The 24,928-nt window shown below is 36.9% G+C and overlaps 1 protein-coding gene across 14 annotated transcripts in view; it reads left to right on the top strand.

Moving 5' to 3' along the window:
• NAALADL2 (N-acetylated alpha-linked acidic dipeptidase like 2) overlaps window positions 1-24,928 on the top strand; it is a 494,729-nt gene that overhangs the window by 335,438 nt on the left and 134,363 nt on the right. For all 14 annotated transcript variants that reach the window (XM_061452509.1, XM_061452508.1, XM_061452511.1 and 11 more), the window contains one exon: window positions 245-395. In XM_061452509.1, the coding sequence (XP_061308493.1) occupies window positions 245-395 (151 nt within the window). The remainder of the gene's footprint in view (window positions 1-244; window positions 396-24,928) is intronic.

The raw sequence follows: 24,928 nt of genomic DNA, 5'->3' as shown, positions 1-24,928 counted from the left end.
TTTGACATGAATTGGGAATCATGACTTTGAAATAGTTTTTTGGTGGTTTGATTTTGTCTTTTCGAGAATAGCTGCTGGTTTCATATTATAAGCAGTTTGGAGCTGTGCCTGTCTATTCAGTTTGTACAGAACATGGCATGGCAAGAGCCTGAGTTATAATAAAGTCTCTGTCTCAACAGTAATTAAATAGTGTGTTCTAACATTGTTTTTGTTAATAGACACCTATGTTGTTTTTTTTCCTCAGCTTTCTCTGTTAGAAGATGCAGGGTTTGGTGGTGTTCTCCTTTATGTTGATCCTTGTGACTTACCAAAGACTACAGATCTTACGGATAAAGCATTTATGGTTTCCTTGAATGGTGGAGGAGATCCATCAACACCTGGTTATGCCAGTATTGGTAAGTACTGTTCAGGGCATATTCAGTTAATGCATATTTTAATTCTATGTAGATTGTAAGTATGGGAGATAAAACACTAAACCACATCCTGTCTGAAATAGAAACTCTGGGTAAGGGAACACCATTTAATGCAGTGTGGCTCAAAGTTTGGAATCTGGTCTCAAAGGTCATTTTGCTCTAAATTCTTAGCACAAAGTTTGCACTCTAAATAATCTATTTTGTTGCTTTTTGTATTCACACACTGAACCATTATTCCTGCCTGCTTATTATTACCCCATTGGAAAAAAAAAAAAAAAACGGTTTCTGAGCAGATTCCAGGGGATATGTCCCCCTGAAATAAGCACTTTTCATTCTGTCTTCCACTTTCATGGTATAGGCAATAGAAACTTCTGGTCAATAGTTGCAAGTACAATGTAGTCAGACATTTATATTTGAAAGGATTTAAGAAAAAAGTAATGTTTATTGTATCTGTGTGCAGTAAGCACTTTAATAGGATATGTTCATTTAGCCTTGTCTCAGTTCTGCCTCGGTAGACTTGCTTATCACTTATGCTTCTCTAAATACATGTATTTTTGAAGTATGGGAAATAAGAATGGTTTTTAAGAACTTACCTAATCCTTTATAATCTTGTGCTTGCTTGTTTGTTTTTTTTTGTTGTTGGGGTTGTTGGTTTTTTTTTGGGTGCGGGGTGTTGATGGTGGGTTTTTTTTTTTATACAATGTTATCAGTAAATAGAAGCAGCAGCGTATTTGACTTGTATGCACTTTTTAAATCCACATTCTGGCAGTTCACTGAATGTGTGTTCTTCTTTGCTGCCTTTTCAGCTTTACAGCCTTTTTTACTATCTAACCATTTTGAAATGTATTAAGCAGCAGTCTGAGTTTGTGACAAGGCTTCATCAAGAATATTTTGTCCAGTTACTAGCTCATGTATCTAAAGTCTGACTTGAATTGGCACTAAATCAGCTGAGGCAGTGCTGATATATACTTCATGACTAGAATGACAGAAAGTAGAAATATTTGCCTGGTTGCCAAAGAAGGGTGTTAGCTATTCACAGCATGAATGCCTTGACAGCACAGTGGGAAAGAAATTGCACATTTTCTCAGTGTCTCAGTGTACCTGACCCAGTGTTCTTAAAAGTGCCCTGAGAGCTACAGAGGTAAATATAACACTCTTGAAGCTTTATTCTTGCTCATTTCATGGAGCTGTTTGAAAAACAGTTTGCCGCTTATCTGTCTGGCTGACTCCTTAATGTTTTATTTACCCTACATGAAAAGTTAAGCTAATTAAAGCAGATGCACCAACATGAAGATGCGACTTCAATGTCTAAACCTCATGCATTGGTTTTTTGTCACTAAATGATCTAATCGGCAATGTGCATTCTAATTTCCAGTCTGAGATAGTGGTGATCTAAGTACATTGGTGGTTTCTGCTAGAACCGTTAGTGTGACTTTTTTGTGGCTTTAAATCTCTGACCATTCATAAACAGGAAAAGGCTATCTTGTTTCTAAAATAGTTTGTTTTGATCATAGACTGCAATAATGACCCGGAAAGAGCCAAAGGAATGCTTGAAGAATTTTTTTTTTTAGTTTTTTTTTATGATTCTGTCACTGGCAAATAGATCAGATGGAAGTAATATCTGTGTTTCCGATGATGGTTTTCTTTTCTGGATACTATGAATCAGTTTGGTTAGAGGTAGCTGATACCTGGCACAAATATAAATATGTCTGGAGCGCAGACTTTTGCCTGAGAAATGCACTTGCATATAAGGTAGTTAAACTCACTACATGTACAACAAAAGTGCCAGATAAGTAGGGTAGCCTGTGTCACTTTGATTCATAAAGTATCGCATGCACTACAAAGGATTTTATTGGAGGCTCTTACTTAAGTTATTGGCGTATCTTTGATACCATCTGCACATCACGTGTTGCCAGAAGAAGTGTTACAACTACAGTCTCAGTGACTGCTCCAACTACCATTCTCCCTTTTACTACAAAATCCCTAGTAAGATGCATGATCCACGGTTAGTCTTGTGCTAGGTGTATAAGAGGTAGGAAACTTGTGTTTTCACACTGCTGCCTGTTTCTTACAGGAAAAAAAATTATCTGTAATGTCAGAATATTGTCCTGCTTCAGGTTTTTTCCCAGGGGAAAAAAAAAAAAAAATCTTCAGGAAATACCATTTACAGATCTCTCCTCAAAGTTGAGAACATTTTCAGTTGGGGTTTATGTAATAGTTTAGAGAGAACTTTAGAGTTCTCATGAGGTTTTAACTCAGATTTTCCGTTTTATGAAGGTTAAATGATGTGCTTTTGCAACCTAATTATTTTATAATGTAAGGAAATAGCTTGAGGAGATTGGCCTGAGTTGCCTACTACCTATGAGTGGAATGATTTTTATATTTTTCATCTCTGTTTAAAAAAGGGAAAAAGAAAAGTTTAGAGGAATAGCATAAAATATGAATAACTCCCCTCTGTACTTTTTCGTTTTTTCCCCTCCCATTTTTTAATGCTGCACTACCATTGTATGGCAAACACAGACTGCTGTATTGCTAGGCTTCAGAACCAATTTAAATCAAATTTGTTTCCCCACAGGAAATGGCTCAGTAAACACAAATATGGATACAACTTGTTTGTTGATCCTAGTATGTAAATAGGATAGTGGCATACTATGTCTCAGTAAACAAAAATATGGGTACAAGTTATTTGTTGATCCTAGTATGTAAATAAGATAGTGGCATTGTGATAAGCATTAAGAACCCTGCCCCTGGGATAAGGCACATCATAAGAATCCCTATCTGTGCAGTGGTAGAATAGAATTTTTTTCATGAAGAATTCAGGCAGCACTGTAGAAAATACTGTGAGCTTAAAAATGCCAAAATACGACATCTGTAAAATACAACCTTATGCTATCAGCTGGAACTTCAAATGTAATGTTGTTTTAGAGAATTGTTACACAGAGATTATAACAGCAAGGCAAAGCAATATATTTGGAAGTAGTCCATATTCAGGTCATTGTTAACAGCTAGTCATATGAGCTATAGTCCAGGGATTTGGGGGAAAAATCATTAGCACAGGGGAAATGCACAGTGTCCCTAGAATTATCAATAGTGAATGCCATTCAGGCAGAGCAATTGATGTGAGCATTCATCAAACACTGATAATAGTAGTTGATTTCAGAGGAAGGGACAAGGAAGATGAGTGTTGAGCCACTGCAGACCACAGCTGAGCCCATCAGTGAAGTTGGTGGTGTCTCTGTGAAAACATATTGAAGAAAGGACAAGAATTCTGTGCAGGCAGGGGAGTGAAACTGAGGCTGCAAAAAAGGCAGCATGAAGGTGCTGTTTTAATCTTTTGGAGATCGTTTTTCACTATCCAAATCAGCTTTAATTGGCAATAGCTGACAGTGTTTTCCCCATGATGGCAACTGGTAAGTGATCTCCCTGTCTTTATCTTGACCAGTAAGCTTTTCCATATTATTTCCACCCCTTGTCCTGTTGAGTAGGAGTGAGAATGCTGCTGGGTAGGTGTCTGGAAGCTGACCAAGGTTAACCCACCACACTGCATACTCCATACTTAAAAACAAAATTATAGCAAAAGTTTAAGAACACCAAATATGCATCATAAAAAGCCCATGGCATTTATCTCTTTAGTCATCTGTCATTCTTTAATTGAGCTTAGCCGTTTCTTCTGTAGTGAACACAGGGAACTACTGCTAGCACTTGGAATATGGGTGAGTACATGCCGTAATTGAAATGTAAGCCTACTTTAGTTTTAGCCACTCCTGTGATTCTGTATGTTCTGTGCTTCCTGCCTTGTATCTGAGTTTCTCCTTACTGCCCTATACTCCTCTGAAACAACTGGCTGAGCAAAAATGTTGTCTAGCAAGTTTTAACCATGCATATGCAACATGTTCCAAAATGTTTTGTTATAAATCATCATGACCTTTTACAAGATGTCCTCAGCCCTGGTTTGTCTGTTCTTTTAAAGAACAAAGCACAGTTACAAAGATGTTTTTTCTATGCTTGCCTTTGCAGCTGTGGAAGTGATCCTGGGATTTTTTCCTTTTTTCCAAAAAAATAATTTGTGTTTACCTTCTTCTAATAACATAAATGAAATATGTAGGTAACTTGGTGTAAAATAACTGTCTATATTCAGGCTTCTGGGTGGGTTATTTTGTTTTGGTTTATTTACCTAAAGAGCAGATGGAAGCTGGGGACAAAGAAAAGCTTACAGTGCCATAGTTTAATTTAGAGGTGTGTTTTAAATGTTCATATATGTTTTACATGTATTCTTGATTATGTCATAATGAAAAAAAAATTATTTTAGTGGTTGCTGTAAGAAAGCCCCATGCTTTATCATCAATTGCCAACTACACTGCTCCGACTTCCTGTGTTATTTGCTGTATGAAAAAAAAAACAAACAAAAAACTGTGCTAATGCAATAGAGATGTAAACCTTTGGAAAATACTGGCTTTTAAATAGTGAGCACAGTATGCAATAACTTAAGAGATTTTCAATAATACCTCTAGCACTGAGGGTTCAAAAGGTATCTGAATCCATGATCTGCCTCTTCAGATTTCACAGGATACCATAAATCAACTAAATTTATATTGAAGTACCAAATTGCATGCTTTAACTGTATTTAAAAACAAGAAGTTGTATTTCCAAGGTATTTTGGGCTCACAGGTTTGAGTGTAGGGACCTCAGGATGCTGGGGACACATACAACAAATTTTCATTGAAAATGCAGTGATTTTATCAATTTCAGTATTAAAAGAGGAGCGTAGAAGTTACTGCGAATGGTACTGTAATAGCTTGCTAGCAATGTTTGTATCATTTGCCTCTTGCAAATGGCATACTGAACCGTATGGTCAAAACTTTTCTCAGTTTCAGAAAGAAAATAATAAAAAGTGAATTTAAAGAGTAGTAGAACATACACGTGGTAAATTATTTGAAAAACAACAAACAAACACTTTCTATGCTGCAGAATCAGCTCCTTGGAAAGCATACTGCCTAATTACTTCCTGACACTTTAGAAGTTGGAGAGGTCTTCTCAGTATTTTTGACGTTTCAGTTTCAAACTAAATAGCCTTGTCTCCCTACAGAGCATTTCCCAGTGAAGCCACTTTGTCCCTCATCCAGCAAAAATAGCATTTTAAATGGTGTCTAGATTAAATTTTTAAAGCTACTCAACTTGCAAGTGAGTTTAGCATATGTAAATCTTTTGTGCAGTCATGAGTGAAAATAATCCTGCTCTAGCTTTACTGACATGATACTTCAGATCAATGTATTTGTGCGAATTAACTAATTTATTATGTGCTAACATAAGAGCAAATATCACTGTTTGGCAGTAAGGCTAGCTGGTATATTGGTATCTGCTACTGCAAAAGCATGGGTGCCTGCAGAATCTAGCTGAAATCAGTTGTCTTTGCGTGGGCTGAGAATCCAGGACAGGTGCTGCTTTTGTGACATGAGGAAGTGTTATGAGAACTCCCTTACGCAACTCCTGGTTGTATATGGGAATGATATTAAGAAGCAGGAGAGACCCAAGACAGGATATCAAGGAAATATTTCACTAGATTTATGTGAATAGTTGAGGGAGGGATTGCTTTTGTTTGCAAGGTAGAGAGGTGAATAGTTGTGTATTTGCTCACATAGCAATATATAATGATCCATTTTAGGAGCCAGCTAAGCTCTGAGCTGTTAGCTAGAGACCAGTTTTATGGGCCACTTACTCTGTTGCCAGTCATTTGCTACCTAATGCACATTGCTGTAGTTTCTTCTAATCCTGTATCTTTCATAGCCTTTTCCAGTGGCTTCATTGTGTTGTTTTCTTTCAGAACCCAATTACACTGATGTTACTTGAGATTTTTTCGTACAGCAGTGTCTAGCAGGTAGGCAGGAAAGTTCAGCAGTATTTTTACATGAAGTCTGAGTTTATAGCAAAAAAGTGCATAGAAATAACAAGCCAACACAATCACTTTCAGGTTTCTGCTGATTGCAGCCTATAAGCACATTTCTTTGTTCACTGCAGTTGAAACACTTGCTTTAGACCGATGTCAAATCAGTGATGATACCTCCCCATGTCAGGCAAGCAACAGTGGTATTGCTGGTGTTTGGGGGTCCAGAAAGGGCTTAGAACAATAGGTGTGGTAACCTTTTGAGTGGACTTCTTTTGAGGGCTCCAAAACGCTGGTTATAGAATTATAGTAAAATCACCACAGTGTCCTAGCCTGTTTTCCTTTGTTTCTAGTACTTGAGTCAGCATTTTCATTTCAGGTGATATATTATACTTGTAAAAATTTAACAGTTTCTATCTTAAAATGACTGTTCAGGCAGCTTACATTTGAAACTGGCTATTAATTTTTCAATGAAGAGTTAAATTTGTTTAAAAGAAATGCCTGCAGGCAGAATATGTTTGTGAATTTAGGCCAAATTTAGCATTTAGTTTTGTATACAGAAAGGGGATTTTCAAAAGCCATTAATTTATTTCCTTTTTAATTTTTTTTTTAAATTAAACTTTTCCCTTCTATTTGAAAGTTGATGAAATATAGGCAAGAGACAGAAAGGTTAAGTGACTGAACATTTTGAAAATAATGGGCCCTATTCCCTATTAGTTGTGTCTTTTTCCTAATTTATTTTGGGCAAAGCCAATACCTGTTTTGGAGATGACTGTTTTACTCTAGTGTACTGCTAATATGACGGCTCAAAGGCAGGCATTTCTGGTAGTTTTAGTTATTAATGCTTATGTAATTGCCAGAAATACAGATATCTCAAAGTACAAATTTTGGTTATTTTCAGCCAATAATTTTGGCCACATGGAAGCTAGAGGAAAAAATGCCCGAAACAGAATGATTGTAATGCATTTTAGGTACCTCTCACAGGAAGATAAAGCGAACAGCTATACATGTATGTATAAAGGAATTGTGTTTAGTAATAAAGTTTGGTTAACCTTCCTATGTATTTGTGCATGTATGCAATACAGTGGTATTTTATACTCCTAGCGCTCCTGTGCACAAGTTGGGATACTACAATGTGACTCTCACATATTGCAGAGATAACACCTGCAAGTGCACCTGCATAGTATCAAGAGAACCATAAAGTCAGCTGGCTGATTGTTTAAGCAATTAAAGATGTAATTAGTTTTATAATTGATTTTTTTTCTAGTGCAGTTTGAGTACTGCAAGCCAGAATAAGCCAAACCATCTTTAATTCGACTTCATCTCTGTTCCAGCCCACTGCTTACCATTTTCAGCAGCTGCATATAAAAGATAATAGTACCTCTTCCTACTTTCAGACAGGTAGAAAATCCCCTAGCAGAAAACCTAATCATCTTAAAATGGAGATGTGGAAAATACTTTTTCATTACATAAATGTGTACCATCATATTATATAGTACTGTTCTGCAGAACACATAAAGACATAAGTAATTCATCACATTTTGGGCTTGGCCAATTTTCAGAAACATTTTGCTTATACTTTTCAGAGGTTTTTTTCAGACTTGCACTGCTTTCCTTCCCTTCAGAGACAGAAGAACACTCTGCCTAGGGGGACTTGGGTGGGGCGGGAGGAGCAGTGGGGAAGCTCTTATGATGGTTTAGTTGGTTAGCTGAGGACATGAGTGGTAAAGTAAGCTTATGAGACAGCAGGTTAACAGTATATACACATTAATTGTGGTCAAAACCATCTAAACATATTGGGGGTGTGATTTCAGTGACAGTGTGCTCCAGAACATGGTGTGTTATGGAGTGGCTGATCAGAGCTCTGATACTGATGTCATTAAAGGGGTCACAGCCCTTTTCACAGGAGAAGAGAATTGCAGAATAGTTGAGCTTAGAAGGGACCTGTGGAGATCGCTGAAGAACAAGCTGCCTGCTCAAAGCAGAGTTAACTAGAGCAGGTTGCCTGGGACATTGTCCAGCTGGGTTCTGAGCATCTGCAAGCACGCACCAAAACCTCTCTAGGCAACCTCTTCTAATGCTTGACCACCCTTACATAAAATAGCTTTCCTTATGCATAAGGCAGAATTTTCTGTAGTTCAGTTTGTGCCTCCAGGTGTTGTTTCACCAGTGCTGAGTGGAGGGGAAGAATTGCCTCCCTTTACCTGATGACTGTCCTCTTCCTGATGCATGACAGGATGCTATTGGCCACCTTTGCTGCCAGGACACACTGTAGGCTCATGCTTGACTTATTATTCACCAGGACCCACAGATCATTTTCTGTCTTGTTGCATTCTAGTCAGTTGTCCCCCAAAAGGTGCATGGCTTATTTCTTCCCTGTGCAGCACATTGCCTTTCCCTTTGCTGAACTTCATGAGATGCTAGCAGTCTCTTTCTCCAGGTTATTGAGGTCCCTCTGAATGACAGCACGTGCAGTCTGGTCTATCAGCCCTTCCTCCCAGATTTGCATCTTCTCCAGACTTGCCAGTTATCTCACTGTAGAGGGCTGTTGGTTTTATAAGACATGATTTTCCCCTAGTAAATTGATTCATACCACTCACAGTGACTTTCTTGTCCTTCATATTTTTGGGTGATTTTCAAGGTCATTTCCACTATCACCTTCTCAGGGACTAATGTATGGCTGATCCTAGATCCTCCTTCTTGAAGGTGATAGAAGTAATATTTGCTTTCATTGTCTCCTCATAAACCTTTTCCCATCACCATGAACCTTCTAAGATTTTTATGGCCTTGCAATGAAATCCATGAGCTTCCTCATCACTCAAAGTTACCAGCCCATCAGAGTTTACATTTGCAATTTACATCTTCCTCTAACTGATGCTTTCTTCAGCTATTTGTTCGCCCTGTCATGCTTCTCAGGACTACAAGCTACACTTGTTACTGCAGTTTGGATGTTGAAAGATAATGGTAGATGAGGTTTCTTAGGTATGGCAGAATGTAACCTCACAAACAAAATGCATTTGGAGTAGAGAAGCGAGTTGTCATGTCCAGTGGTGAGCCATGGATGAGGTGAGCTTTCTCTGCCTGGCTATCCTCCACTGGCTGGTCTTCAGGTGTGATGTTATGAACCACTGCAGACATATTGCCTAACTACACACAGTATGACTGTAGTGACTACTTTCTATTAAGGGACATTAGTTTCACTTACAATTGCTGGTAGAAAGTTGCAAGACTCCTTTATACAAGAGACTGCATCAGCCCTGATGCAAAGCTGTTCTCTCCTTTTTTTCTACTAAACCAATATGAAATGCTTTGATGTTTGTTCCGTGAAAACATGGAACTTCTTCATTTTGGGAAGGGAGTAGTACTTGAAGAAGTATTTGGGTGTAGAGATGGTCAGGGCCAGCTGCAATACAATAGAATTTCACAAATGCAGAATAATTTCTGTAACAAAAAGGCAGTTGCAGCTTACAAAACTTCTTTCTTCAGTGCTTTTGGAGTGGCCAGTGCTGATGGCTGGTCAATATTTGCTATTGTACCCATTTGTACAATGCTGCCAGATGCTTTTTTTATCTGACATGTTTTTCATGTGCAACACTAGGCTATGTGAATGATTTTAGTAAACCTTTGAAACTGGTAACTCTTTCAATTCTGATTAGGACAAATATATGCACAAAATGTGTGCAACTTCCGATACCTCTTATATGCTAACTTTACATAGCTGACAGGGTCTTACTCAGTGGAGGAAAAAAAAAAAAAAAAAGCAGCTTCCTAGATCTTTCAGAATAGTGATACAATTTCTTTGCATGTTTGTTTTAAGTATGATGCTATAGGGGCCACACTTTATGAAATATGTAATGAGCAAATGCTTGTGCTGCCTACTTGGGAGGTAATTTTTTTTTCATAGAATCATAGAATCGTTAGGGCTGGAAAGGACCTTAAGATCATCTAGTTCGAACACCCTGCCGTGGGCAGGGACACTTTACGCTAAACCATATCACCCAAGGCCTCATCCAGCCTGGTCTTGAACACTGCCAGGGATGGAGCATTCACAACCTCCCTGGGCAACCTATTCCAGTGCCTCACCACCCTAACAGGAAAGAATTTCCTTCTTATATCCAATTTAAACTTCCCCTGTTTAAGTTTTAACCCGTTACCTCTCGTCCTGTCACTACAGTCTCTAATGAAGAGTCCCTCTCCAGCATCCCTATAGGCCTCCTTCAGATACTGGAAGGCTGCTATGAGGTCTCCACACAGCCTTCTCTTCTCCAGGCTGAACAGCCGCAACTTCCTCAGCCTATCTTCATACGGGAGGTGCTCCAGTCCCCTGATCATCCTCGTGGCCCTTCTCTGCACTTGTTCCAACAGTTCCATGTCCTTTTTATGTTGAGGACACCAGAACTGCACACAATACTCCAGGTGAGGTCTCACAAGAGCAGAGTAGAGGGGCAGGATCACCTCCTTCGACCTGCTGGTCACGCTTCTTTTGATGCAGCCCAGGATACGGTTGGCTTTCTGGGATGCAAGCGCACACTGAAGCCGGCTCATGTTCATTTTCTCATCAACCAGCACCCCCAAGTCCTTCTCTTCAGGGCTGCTTTGAATCTCTTCTCTGCCCAGCCTGTAGCTGTGCCTGGGATTGCTCCGACCCAGGTGTAGAACCTTGCACTTGGCATGGTTAAACTTCATGAGGTTGGCATCTGCCCACCTCACAAGTGTGTCAAGGGCTCTCTGGATGGCAGTCCTTCCATTCCAGCATATCAACCGAACCACACAGCTTGGTGTCATCGGCAAACTTGCTGAGGGCACACTCAGTCCCTCCGTCCATGTCAGGGACAAAGATGTTAAACAAGACCGGTCCCAACACCGATCCCTGAGGGACGCCACTTGTTACTGGTCTCCATTCTTTCATTCATTTTTTTGTTCTTACAGCAGATGTCAGCGAAAGCTGACACATGGTGACAATCTATTCCTTTCTGGTATAGTGCTCATAACAAGGTGACTAATATTGGAACAACTGGCCTACTCGTGTTTTAAAATGCCTAATTATTTGTTTTTTTCTTGATTTCCAAACATTAGCATTCAACTAGTTCACTGCAATTTCTGCCAAGCCTACTTAAAACTAGGTCTGTAAGGGATTTTCAGCAGTATTTTGCATACTCTGAGAGAACTGTACCACACATTTCTAAGCCTTCAGCAGTTAAAACTTTGGCAGTAGTAATATTTGCATAGTATAAAATCCATTTAGCTTCTTTTAGTGGTATATGAAGTGTAAAGGTGAGGTAAAACTAAGAATTCCCTTGTCAGTTACCTCTGCTCCCTCTTAAAATTGCTGTATTACAAGTGACTTTGAGTTTTTCTGCTAAGATGCAAAATATATCTCTGGGCAGTAATACTGTGTGCTGCTAATCCTTTATAAAAATACATACGTGGCATGGACTACCTTGAGGAATGTTTTAAAATATCCTCAGAAATACAGGCTTTTTGAAGATAGTACGAGTAGAATATTTCTTGAGTTAAAATTAAGTGACTCAGGAGTAAGGAGAGTCACATAAAGGTTATACAGATAATTTCATAAAAACGTTTTGTTTTGGTTTTTTGTTTTTATTTTGGTTTTTTAAGGGGTCGGGGGAGGGGGGAGGGATATGAAGATGAGAAATTCAGTAATACCAAAAATGTAGGTATGAAAAGATTGATACTGTGTTTGGTTAATTTTACACTGTAGTCATATTAGCCTTAGGTCTTTCAATGCTTGCCATTTTTTAAATGCTAGCATTCTGTTTTAAGTAAAAGCATTACCTTGTGAGCTTCAGGATAGTGGAGAAAACCTGGAAGTGCTAATTAAAAAAAAAAAAAAAAGTAAATATCAAAACAGAATGCAAATGAGGAAAACCTCCACAGAATTTAAATAGGTTTCATAACTGTTAGGCATTATTCATGACTTTTAAATAATTTTTGTTTGCTATCACAACGTGTCAAAGCTTAGAATTAAAACACTTAGTCAAGAGCAGTAGTTCTAAGCTGGCCAGCCATGTTTTCTAGAAAGTACAGCATCAAGGTTTGGAGTTTTTGTGTGTTTTTCTGACAATTTTGTCCTGTTAGACAAAACACAGCTCTGTTGCTAGAGTCCTGATTTATCCTCTGATTTATGCAATGGACCTGTGATTCTGAACTCTGAAGCTCTGATTTAGGAATTGGTGCCTTAAGGTAGGATTTAGTTACAGCTTTCATTATGTTGTAAGATGAAAAATTGAATTGCAAATCCTATAAGAGATTTACAAATCCTATAGTATATGTAGAAATACTGAAAGAGATTTAGAAATTGTAACATAAAACTCAATAATGTTTAGCTATATAATCTATACTCATTTCTAAGTTAAAATCTCTGTGGTCCTAGTGGAGATCATTCTTGAATTTTAATGTCTGTTCTTTTTTGGGTCAGGTTCTTTATGATTGTTTTTCTATAGGATTTTCATTTAATAGAAATTTCTCAGTTTCACCTTCAGCTTATAGAATAAAGAAATTAAAACCGTTATCCTCCTAACAGAGAGAGGAGTTACCATTCATAAAAGCTGTTACAAAAACTGGGCCTTAATGGGTGGCTGAAACCTACATAAAGGTATTGTTAATAAGGTGTTTGTCTCATAGTATGCTTGCCTCACTGTGGATCAGTCTTTTCTCACCTTAAGGCGAGAAAAGTCCTAGCTTTAATTTTTGTATTGCCTTCTCTTTGGATTTATTGTGTTTTGAATACGTTAGTACTGTGAATACTGTTTGGGGAGCCAGAGAATGGAACAGTTTCCACAAACACATCAGTGTCCAGAGAAGATATCCAAAATGTGGCTGGACAAGGACCTGAGCAACTTGATCTAACAAACGATGCTTTGAGTGGGATGTTGGACAGGGCAATTTTCCAGAGATCTTTTCCAACCTGAACTATTCTGTGATTCTTTGAATAAGTGACAAATCATAGAATCAATGCAGGCTGACAGCTGTTTTTTTTTTTGTTGACACTAATATTAAAAATAGTAAGACAAGTGATCTGGGACAGCATGGCCTAAAAGAACCTGGAAACTGAGACATGAAGCTAGAAAGCTCCAGAGTATACTTTATAGTGTTTTTGCTCATAATCCAGCTGATGAGAGCTGTCTCTCTGTAACAATTTTGTCAAGCATGTCTGTAAGATAGGAAGGGAAACAAAATGCTGAACCAAACATAAGAAATCAGGCCTGAACAGCTAGTCTCTTCCTTTTCCATGTTGATATACTGGCCCAAAACACTAATCAACAAAATAAGATGTGGGTGGGAATGTCATTTTGGCAGAACTATAGTTTATTTTTCCATTTTTACTAGAACTCTTTTTTTTTTTTTTTATTAACTACTCTGGAATTATTATTTGAATTAATTACGTCATACATTTCAGTTCTTGGTCTTCATTCCTGATTACTAGTTTAAAGGACTTCAGTCTTTCTAAGGATAAAGAACAAGGTGCTGTGTATGTTGGTAGTATGCAGCCATTTACATTGATCTTGATCTGGTATTAAAATAGGTGAAAGCTTCAGTGACACCTATTGTAACTGGCAGACAAAGGAAAAAAAGAGACTGATTCACCTGTTTCAACATGTCCATCTAATGCAATCTCAACACAATGGCAAGTATTCATGACTCAATATAAAGAATAAAAATAGCAGTAATTGTCTGAATTGGAAGAATCAGTGAATATTTTCTGAGAGCTGTAAATTTAAAGAGAGAATTAGATGGATGAAATGCGGGTACTTACATTGTTATAGTCTGTAGATTGCATGCATTAAAGAAGATTTCTCAAACAGTACTGGGTGCTGTGCAGTGAGGAAAATGACAGGAAGAAATATATTTTAGAACTTTTTATTAAGGAATTTTTGACCTCTTGAGAAATGCATTAATTATACAACATAACACTTAATCAGACTATTTTTTTTCTCTGACTGCAAGAAATGGTCTTGGTAGTTCATGGGAGTGAACTACACTTTGAGAGTGCTAAAGGAATTAGGAATTGCACTGTCAAGTAGGAGATATATCCAGGGGTTCTAAGAAATGATGACAGAGAAAAGGACAAAAGAAACCTCAAGGTCCAATAGTATTTATATTAGCTGCTGCAACATCATAATAGTTTTTATGATTCTTTCAGTGCAGTGGGATTTATGAAAAGCTATATGGAGGTTTTCTGGAAGGTCAATTACAGAAACCGTCATACTATTCTGGTAGGTACCACAGTTACTGCATGGTGCTCAAAGCTAATTTTTCTACATAAAAGCAAGTTGTTGCTCCTGGGAAAAATGGAGGTTGTTGTTCCTGGGAGAAATACTTGCATTGTTAATTTTGTTCCTCTAGACTCTGGGCACAAGAAAGCTATTTTAAGCTTCAGAAACTTTTGCTTTCCCCTGTATTGCTCTAGCTAAGACAAATTCTTGTGGGTAAAGTATTGTCTGACAGTCAGATTCATCAGTTGGGTTTTCCGAAATACGGGATTGCTTGTGTAGCATAATGTGTCAGTTCTACTGCCTGTATCTCAAAATCTGTAGATACACATATGTTTACTGCTTCTTTTCTTAAGCTGTTTCTCATAGCCCATTAAAGCTGAACTGAGTTACTAGTAGCTGTGCAACTGCACTGGTATCCCTGTAATAATTGGTTGTGATAAGGGGGTGGGTATCCTCACATGAACGGGCTTTTACTTTGTAGATATAACCCAGATTTTCTGTCTTGCAGTAGGGCTCCAGATGCCTACTGCTTAAGGAAGGCAGAGAAAAAAAAAACAAATAAATTAGAAGGAGAAATGTCAAAAGACTTTGATAGTGGTATTTAACCAGAGAACTTACCTGCTTCTCTGTCCTGATCATTCCGTCAAAAATTGGTTAAGTTTTTGTGGACTTGGAAAATTGAGCAACATAGGGTTCAGGTCCTATTGGTGTGGCAACAAAAGAATTGCTAAGTGCTCTAATGTTTAAGAATGATTCCCGCATGCAGCCTGTTAATAGTATTGCATAGAGCCAGTCCTCTTTCAAAAGGACATTACTGCATCCTTTTTTCGACTTTTAAATACTGATTCTATTACACATTATTGTAATTAAATACACATTATTGTAATATTCTATGCTTTTTACATTAGATTTGAATAATCAGGTGATCACTGAAAGGATATAGGAGACAATACAGTATAGACGTTACTGTTGGGCTGGTAATGGTAATTTCAGAATATACCAACATTTAAGAAAGAATTTAATTTAGTGATGAAAAATGCTTCTTGAAATGTTTATGGGAAAGCAAAAGAGGCTTTTGTCTAGCCAATAACCCATAGTCTTGTAGCCCAGGAAATTGTATAGAAAATTTTTTTTGAAAGTAAGTTACTTAACCCATGAGATTCTTTTGGAGAGTTATTTGTTTACCTTTCTTGTGTTTCAGTTAATTTGTGATTTTTACTAAGACACATTTTGACAAAAGTTTCCAAGTAGATTTCATACTGATAGTTAGAATCATACTAAGAATTTTGGCTTTTTCCGGTGTTTCAGGCTGATGTTGGTACTTATATATTTCTTCAAGGATTTGTGAGGTTCTTTGTAAGGGGAAAAAACTTTTATATTTCCTAATAATGCTTCTTTATTTTACATGCTTTACTTTTTATATCTATAGTTTATCTGTATGTAATTTGTTTGCTCTTCTGAAAAGTGAAAAAATGTGATGTCAAAATAAAGGTCACAGTGATCAGCTAAAAGAAAACAAGTTTTCTTGTTTTTTGTAAGAATATGATGGCTACCCAGATGATCTGATCCTTTCATTCATCACATACAAGAACGATACAGTGTTTTGCCAGACTCGTGTTGTAGAACAGTGCTCTGCAAAATTACTTCTCCACTGTCCTTTTCATAACCAGAATACAAGATGAAAATTAATCCAAAGAAACTGGTTTTATTTTGGCTAGTACTTTAGAAAGCAGAACTACAAATGTGTTCCTACCAGAGAATCCTATCTGCAGTGGAAAGAGGCTAAAGCCACCTAAAAATATCTGAAAGACACATTTGGAGATACTAAGAACAGCTCTCTTTGCTGGAGATAACATCTCCAGAAGTGCTGTAGTACTCTTTTAACCTCCATACTATCTTGGTTATTAGTACTTATGAAAGTTTTATCTTTGGCATTTACATTTATTTACAGCATAATACTGGAAACATAGTGTATTATTTTTCTCTATGCATATATAATTTCATTTTTCTTCAAGGTTTTGCTTTGTGTGCTTCAGTGTGTTGTTAATCAACAATGACTAAAAGAAAGCATTGTGATATTAAGATGTTATAGAGATGAACTAAGTGGAAAACTGATTTTTAAATGTCAGCATAATTGCTGATTATTGCATTCTGATTGGCATGTTAAGAATTCTCACTCTAAAGGGGATTTTTTTTGGTTTTTATAATTTTTTCCTTAGTTCATAAATGGGTCTGTTTTCTGTTTGTCTGTTTCTTATATCTTTACATTTCACAGAAAATCCAGTATGACAAAGAATGGTAAGAGTTGGCTATTAGGATGGTGTAGCTGCCTCTTAGTGATACTTATGCACCAAGCAGTTGCAAAGGACTTCTGTAGGGTCTTTGAAGTTTGGGTTTGGTTTTGGTTTTTTTTTCAGTCCTAGTGGAAATTTTACTTTTAGTTGAAATGACAGTAATGCTTTATCTAATTAATTATATAAAGTGAAAAATATAGATAATTTATATTACAATATGAATCTGAGCACTTAATAGGAAAGGTAAATTAGGTGGCTGAAAGATGTCCTCATGACATGGATATCATTACAAGTTTGCTGGTTATAGCTTACTGAAAATATTTATAATTTCAAAACTGGTGTGGTTTACTATGTTAATAATTGTTACAATAGAAATTGTCTGAAACTCAAACATGTCTTGTGTCTGTCATCTGTGAGACCAAATTTAAACTCATTGTAATTCCTGGCCTGCAAAAAAAAAAAAACACAACAGTATAACAAAGCACAGGGAAGAAAAGAAACTGAGTTTTTAAAATACCTATAAAACATTTGCATACAGTCCTGAGGAACTAGTGTGAACTGGACTTGATTCTGATGTGAGCTCATTACCCTTTAGCTAGAACCTGATGGATTGATTTATTTATTTAATAAATCTAGTCTTAAATAAGATAGAAGAACGAGTTTGTGGTCTTAAATTTCAGTGAGGGAATGGATTGTGTACTTCAAACTTCTACTGAGCTGCATTTGTAGGATATGCCAGTCAACATCCAGTATGATTTAAGGCTAGAAGTAACACTTTTGCAGCTGAATTACCTTTCTTGTTTTAGCTGTGATAGTGCCTATGTCTTGTATCTCTGACTGGACACAGGTGCTGCTTTGAGCACCACTGCCTCTGCTGATTTGACTGTGAAACCTGACAAACAGATAGTTGGTGTTCTGACCTATTTAGGTAGTGTATAGCAAACTTGCCCACTTCTGTCTCATATTCTGCCTTTCTTGTTACTGCAGTTTGTATCAGACTCTCTAGTAAAAGTCAACTTTAAAATGAGTGTATTGAAGGAAATACATGTTGCAGCTTCTAAAAAACCTTTTAACATTGTCTTCTCAAAATTGAAAATATAGCTCTGTTATTGAATACTTCCTAAAAATGCTGACAACTTTTCAGTGCATTGATCTGATGCAGCTTGGTGGCTGTTCAACATCTTGCATGTGTAATTTGCAAAATATAAGCTTTATTCTGTAAATCGTTTGCAACTAGCAACTGTTATGTTCTAATCAGAGACTGACTGTGCTCATCAAGAAAAGTTCAGTTCTCAAGGCATCTCTGTCACTTACTTTGAAGATGGGAAGTAAATGCCTGACACCTGTAGAAGGAAAGCTACAGTTGTTTCAGAAATGTCAGGCAAAATGTCAGGGCCGAGAATATTGGGCCAATGATTTTTATGTTCCACTGATGCTATGTTTCTCTTATGCTTCCATCAGTATTTTCTTTGAATTATCATCTAAAATCTTTTGTGTTCGTAAAGTAAAGTTTAATGTACCTACTGTTGAATCCTTGCTACAGATTAAGTCCTCACCATCATTTTAAATTTCTTTGACTGTTATGTTTTACCCAACTACTAGATTTTTTAGCGTGAGAGCTAGCTATTAGAACAGTACTCCAGCTGAGACTTTTGTGTGTTTGAGTAACTCAGCTGCAAATGTACCCCATGCAGGTGATTCATACTGCATAGTTGCTTTCAGGATAAAAACTTATTTGTGTATATGTGAGGGTGCAGTTTCAAATTCTCTTTAGAAAACAGAGGTTTATGTATACTTTGATACTTCTTTTACATTCTTAACATTAGTGCTGTTTAAAAGATGTCCTTCAAAAACGTGTCTACATATGTTTGTTTCTGCTAGATTTAATAAAAGAATAGAGTTAGTGGACTAGTTCTTTGGGATATTATCAAACATGATGTTATTACTGGACAGTACTGGAAGTTCTGTCTTAGTTTACTGGCAAGCTTGATAATTAATGGGTGCTTCTAAATGTATTTACAGTTCAGTCATGCCAGTTATGAAAGATAGTTTAGGGTTAAGATCATTTAGATTAAATTAATGATGTTAAATCTGGAGAACTAATTTCAGAATCAGTTGCAAAATATGTGACTTTAGTTAGTGGCAGACTCTACCCAAGTTGCAGTTCATCGAAGAATATTTTAAATTATTTAAACTTAAACTCCATCACTTCTGCCTAATTTATTTGAAAGTTTGGATCTTTCAGGTGACATTTTCCAGTGCCAGATTTCTGCTCAGCCACTTTTAATAGTTACATTATTCCATGATTAACTTTGTATTTTTCTTATGACCTCAATGTGGCAATGCCCCATGGTATTTCATTTTCATCTTGTTAATCCTCTTGGCTGTGCATTGCTTTATCATCTCCTTCATACTGGGCAATGATTCCTCCTTCTGTCCTGATTTACAGATCCTTTAAAGAATTTCGTCCTTCGTTCTACACGGAAGAAACAAAATTAAAAAATTAAAAGCACATATCTTGTGGCTTTTCTCTACTATTTTATGCATCTTCCAAGATATTTTTTTTTTACAAAAAGCAAAAGCTATTTGTACCAGCATCCACATACTTTTTTCTTTTTTTTTTCCTCCCAGGTATATATTTTAACAGTCCTAAAATGGAAAATCCATAAATCTAACCTTACAGTGTCATTTTTGCTGTACTTCATTACATATATTAAAATTTATTCCACAGAACTCTTTTTTACGTAAAATCTAAATGTTGTTTAGTTTAAACAATTAAAAGTTTAAACAGAACAGCAAAGTTCAGCAGGTTTTTTAGTGTGTCCAAGATGGTTCTCAGAAAGAAAACTTTCCTTGCACTTCTGTATTTGAAGTTGAAATAATAAAATTAAATTCTAATAGGAAAATTGCAAGTTGACAAAATTTGTTAAAGCAAGCCTGAGATATTTATAGAATCATAGAATCATAGAATAGTTAGGGCTGGAAAGGACCTTAAGATCGTCTAGTTCCAACCCCCCTGCCGTGGGCAGGGACACCTTACACTAAACCATGTCACCCAAGGCTTCATCTAATCTGGCCTTGAACACTTCCAGGGATGGAGCATTCACAACCTCCCTGGGCAACCCATTCCAGTGCCTCACCACCCTAACAGGAAAGAACTTCCTCTTTATATCCAATTTAAACTTCCCCTCTTTAAGTTTTAACCTGTTACCTCTTGTCCTGTCACTACAGTCCCTCATGAAGAGTCCATCCCCAGCATCCCTATAGGCCCCCTTCGGATACTGGAAGGCTGCTATGAGGTCTCCATGCAGCCTTCTCTTCTCCAGGCTGAACAGCCCCAACTTTCTCAGCCTGTCTTCATACAGGAGGTGCTCCAGTCCCCTGATCATCCTCGTGGCCCTTCTCTGGACTTGTTTCAACAGTTCCATGTGCTTTTTATGTTGAGGACACCAGAACTGCACACAATACTCCAAGTGGGGTCTCACAAGAGCAGAGTAGAGGGGCAGGATCACCTCCTTCGACCTGCTGGTCACGCTCCTTTTGATACAGCCCATGATACAGTTGGCTTTCTGGGATGCAAGCGCACACTGAAGCCGGCTCATGTTCATTTTCTCATCAACCAACACCCCCAAGTCCTTCTCCTCAGGGCTGCTCTGAATCTCTTCTCTGCCCCACCTGTAGCTGTGCCTGGGATTGCTCCAACCCAGGTGTAGGACCTTGCACTTGGCATGGTTAAACTTCATGAGGTTGGCATCAGCTCACCTCACAAGCATGTCAATGTCCCTCTGGATGGCATTCCTTCCCTCCAGCGTATCAACCGAACCACACAGCTTGGTGTCATCGGCAAACTTGCTGAGGGCGCACTCAATCCCACTGTCCATATCAGGGACAAAGATGTTGAACAAGACTGGTTCCAACACCTGAGGGACGCCACTCGTTACTGATCTCCAGCTGGACATGGAGCCATTGACCACAACTCTTTGTATGCGGCCATCCAGCCAGTTCTGTATCCACTGAGTGATCCACCTATCAAATTGATGTCTCTCTAATTTAGAGACAAGGATGTCTTGTGGGACAGTGTCAAACGCTTTACACAAGTCCAGGTGGATGACATCAACTGCTCTACCCCTGTCCATCAGTTCTGTAGCCCCGTCATAGGTGGCCACCAAGTTGGTCAGGCAGGATTTCCCCTTAGTGAAGCCATGCTGGCTGTCACCAAGCACCTTGTTGTTTTTGCAGATGCTCACTGAAACTCTTAGTGAACAATATTACTGTTAAAATAGTTCATAGTCCACCCTGTAGGCTTTCACCTACATCATAATACCTATGGTACTCCAAGAAGGTTACATTTTTCTTTCCAGGATAAACAGCTGAATTATCATAAGGGAAATTGTTTTGATGAAGTCAAAATTTGAGGTCCTATACTTTGGCTCATTAAATGAAATCCCTTTCTAAGCTTTCTGCTCTGGCCTTATGGGATTTATATATAATTTCTAAATAATTAACTACGTTTATGGATGCATAGTCTCTCAAAATTTTTTTTTTTTGTTGATGGTGGATATTGGTATGGTATTAACTCCAACATATTAGCCCACATTCCTCTAATCCTAGTGAAGTATTATAAGGGTCTAAAACAATAAATAAAAAAGTAGTATTATCAGTGCACAAGATATGCTTCTTCTTTATTTTGCTGTGGTAGGTTTTGAAGTATACAGTTGGACTATCCTTACCTCATGTACCAAAGGTCCTTTTAGTAAGTTGAAAATGCATTGAAATATTTGTAACTGCAGAAAATGCATATAATTATTTTTATGACAATGCCCAATAATTCTAGGCCTTCAAAATTAAATATGTATTCTTAAATGGCAAGTGGAGAAAAACAGTTGAAAACTTTCAATTATACAAACTTCAAGATAAAAAGCCAGATTTCATTATAGTATATTTTTCTGCAGTATGCAATATTATGATCTTTACAATATAGGAAGTAGTACATGAGTAATACTATTTTCAGTTAATTTACGGGTATAATACTGTCTCCCCAGATGAATGGAAAACAAAGATAAAATGCCAGAGTTCTGCATGTATTTGAAATATTTCTTTTACAATTTCAGTAGTCTTAATAACAAAATCAGTGTATTATTTTCCTTTCAACTCTATGGTGATAAACTGTAATTGGAAATTTTGAGTATTTCTTTGATTGAGGCTTTAGTGGCCACAAAGAATAAATACAGCTCTTCATAAACAGATGTTCCAGTGTCTTCAGAAGAAAGGTGCTACTATGACTTAGATTTTCTTTTTCTCACACTCTCAAACTGTGCCCTGGTCTCTTTTAATTGGGTGTGACATTACAGAGCAACAGGTACAGAAATCCCAGCCTGCTGTACACTTCAGTGGTGTAGCATGAGGCCCATTCTTCACAGCTCCAGGGATTAAGTTCTTGCTTTGTTTTACACTGATTGCTAAATGTATTCTTACTCTAAGAACAGGGCAGCGCTTATTTTAAATGACCTACCTCTCCATCTTTAGTTCTCAGTAGCCTATTATATATTCTTAGAAGCCTAAAAATACTTAATCTTATCAATTTTGACCTTTCTCATCTGGTGGTCATTGTTTATGATGAAAATTCTGCCTTAAAAAGTAAAAATAACGTCTTGGTGATTTTTTCTTTTTGAGGGCAAAGCAGTATGTCTCTTGTACGGTGTGCAGAACACTCAACAGAGATCTTGATGGTATCAGTATGTCAACACCATTACAACATTATGTTGTTTGAATTGAATGGATAATTAGACAAACTTCAAGTTATACGTGTTAGGAAATATCTAGGCAACAATAAAATTTATCTCTTCATTGTTGAAGTGCTTTATGTTTTAATTACCTGGTTCGGTCCTACGTGTTTGACTCTGTTGGTTAAATGTCAGTGGCATGTGTTTTTCCGTATGTTTGTATCAACACAGTATTGACAATTGGAGTTCTTTTGTTCCACACCATAATCTTTGTTCGTTACTGAATCACTGAAAAGATAACAGGGTAGACTCCTTCAGATCTTCTGTCCAGGAACCTAGATCTACTAATTTTAGCTAGTTCTGTTATTTTTATATGCTGGATTTTCTTAACTTTTGTTAAACATTGTTTAAATTCAAAATAAAAAAAATCCACTGTAGATGGGGTGAAGTATTTACCAGAATTTGTCTGATACTTTAAATTCCTTAGATTTGCACTGGGAAACTCTTTTGCATTTTATAATAGCCCGAATGCATCCTGAAGAGTGAAGTCTTATATTCCAAATAGGCATGAAACTATATGTACCTTAAAAGGTTACATGTAAACAGTATTTTACAGGAGTCTATAATTGTATTTAATGAAAATGAAAAAATTAATCCATAGTGTAAAAATGTCAATAAATACCTGTCATTCTTCTCTTATAGGATAAAAAGTAATGGAGAGGTGCCTAGGACTGGAGATGCCTAGGACTGGAGATACAGTCTAAAATTCTGGCCATTTTAAAGTTTTTAGGAGTTTCAGTTGACATTAGGGTCAGAATTCAGTCACAATTTTCCATCTCTCAGTTACTGCAAGGTCAAGTTAATTGAGATAAGAAATGTCACGTCTATGTAGCTGGTACAACAGCATTTCAGAAAATGTTTTGAAGTTCGGTGTTTGGGAATTAATTCAATTTGCCAATGTATGTCCACACATCCTTCTCTGCTGTCATTACCTGTGCTTGCTTTTTTTTTTCTTTTTTCTTCTCTATTTCTCCTTTGAAAGTTTTTAATAAATATAGCTGTTATAGTGTATCTGAAGGTTTTTTTTTTAGTCTAATACTCAAATACTATTTTGCTTTTGTCTGTAGTTGACTCTTGATGCATGTTTCACCACTAGTAGTGTAAAATATTTCAGACTGTATTTATCCATTCATCCATTTCTAGGTGGTGTCTACAATATTTCTTCAAAAAGGGATGCTAACCTATAAAACCTAGCTAAACTGCCTTGGTCTTGTTAATAGCAAAACTGCTTTCTAACTTAGTCTCTGAGCAGGCAGAAAGTCAGTTGAATTGTGCCCTTCCTTATACTGCTTGCTTGTTTGTATTTAAAACTTTTTCCAGTAAGCATTTTGAAGACATTAGCAGAGAAAGGCTCATTTTATATCTATCATCACAAACAACATTTTGCTATTTGTTGTCCATTACATGTTATTTATTGTAGACTAAGCCCTGCAGTTATTTGAAAGAGAATCTTCAGTTGTCAATAGGAATACGTTCTGTAGAGCTAGTAAGTTTTTCCTGCTGCGCCTGCTACTTTAATTTACATTTACTTTTATGCTCAATTAATATTAATCCTGTTTTGAAGGGACAGCTAATGCTGTTTTAGGGGTAAACTTTTTTTCAAAATATATATATTTATTTTGCATTAAAAGATTTTTTATATAATTCGGTGTTTTTCTAATGCAAGAGCAGCAATTCTTTTGTTAATCTCCGTGTACCTTGTGTTTTATACTTAAATACAGAAAATATCTGTCAGTTGATTTGTAGTAAATTGAATGTTTTTATTCTGCAATAATGAGCTAAGATAATGAAACAAAGGGGATCACCTCTGCCTTTTGAAGTACGTGCAACTGGCAATACCATTATTGCCAATTTCAGTTATATTATAGCTAGTAGTGGTGCTATGATCATGCAATACATACTGAATCCCTTACTTTAGGAAGGAGCAGCTGTAGAGATTAATATTGTTGGGTCATCTTGGGATGTATTTGAAGACCTGACCTTGCCATGTTCCCCTTTAGCCATTGCAACTGTTTATCACCTGTAAACTATTAATTAAATAATACTGCATATTTATGAAAAAATATGTTATAGCTCTGGACCATGAAAGAGGAACATGAGGATATTAGTATGTAATAATTTTAGTATCTAAGAAGCATTATGCCATTTCTCTTAGGAACAAAAAGAAGTTTCACCAGCATTTGGTATTTTCTATTAATTGATAAGTGCATAACGAATGCTTCAGCTTCTTCTGAGTGTTTGAAGTTTAAAACATGCTTGCCCATAAAAATCTTTAAGAAACATTGAACACAACATGATGTATGTAAATTGATTCTATTTT

Source organism: Pezoporus flaviventris, unplaced genomic scaffold, assembly GCF_033815535.1.
Source record: "Pezoporus flaviventris isolate CSIRO_AGI_PZ_B2104156 unplaced genomic scaffold, CSIRO_AGI_Pfla_v1 ptg000013l, whole genome shotgun sequence".
Taxonomy (NCBI): Eukaryota; Metazoa; Chordata; class Aves; order Psittaciformes; family Psittacidae; genus Pezoporus; species Pezoporus flaviventris.
This window is presented reverse-complemented; position numbering and strand designations above follow the sequence as displayed.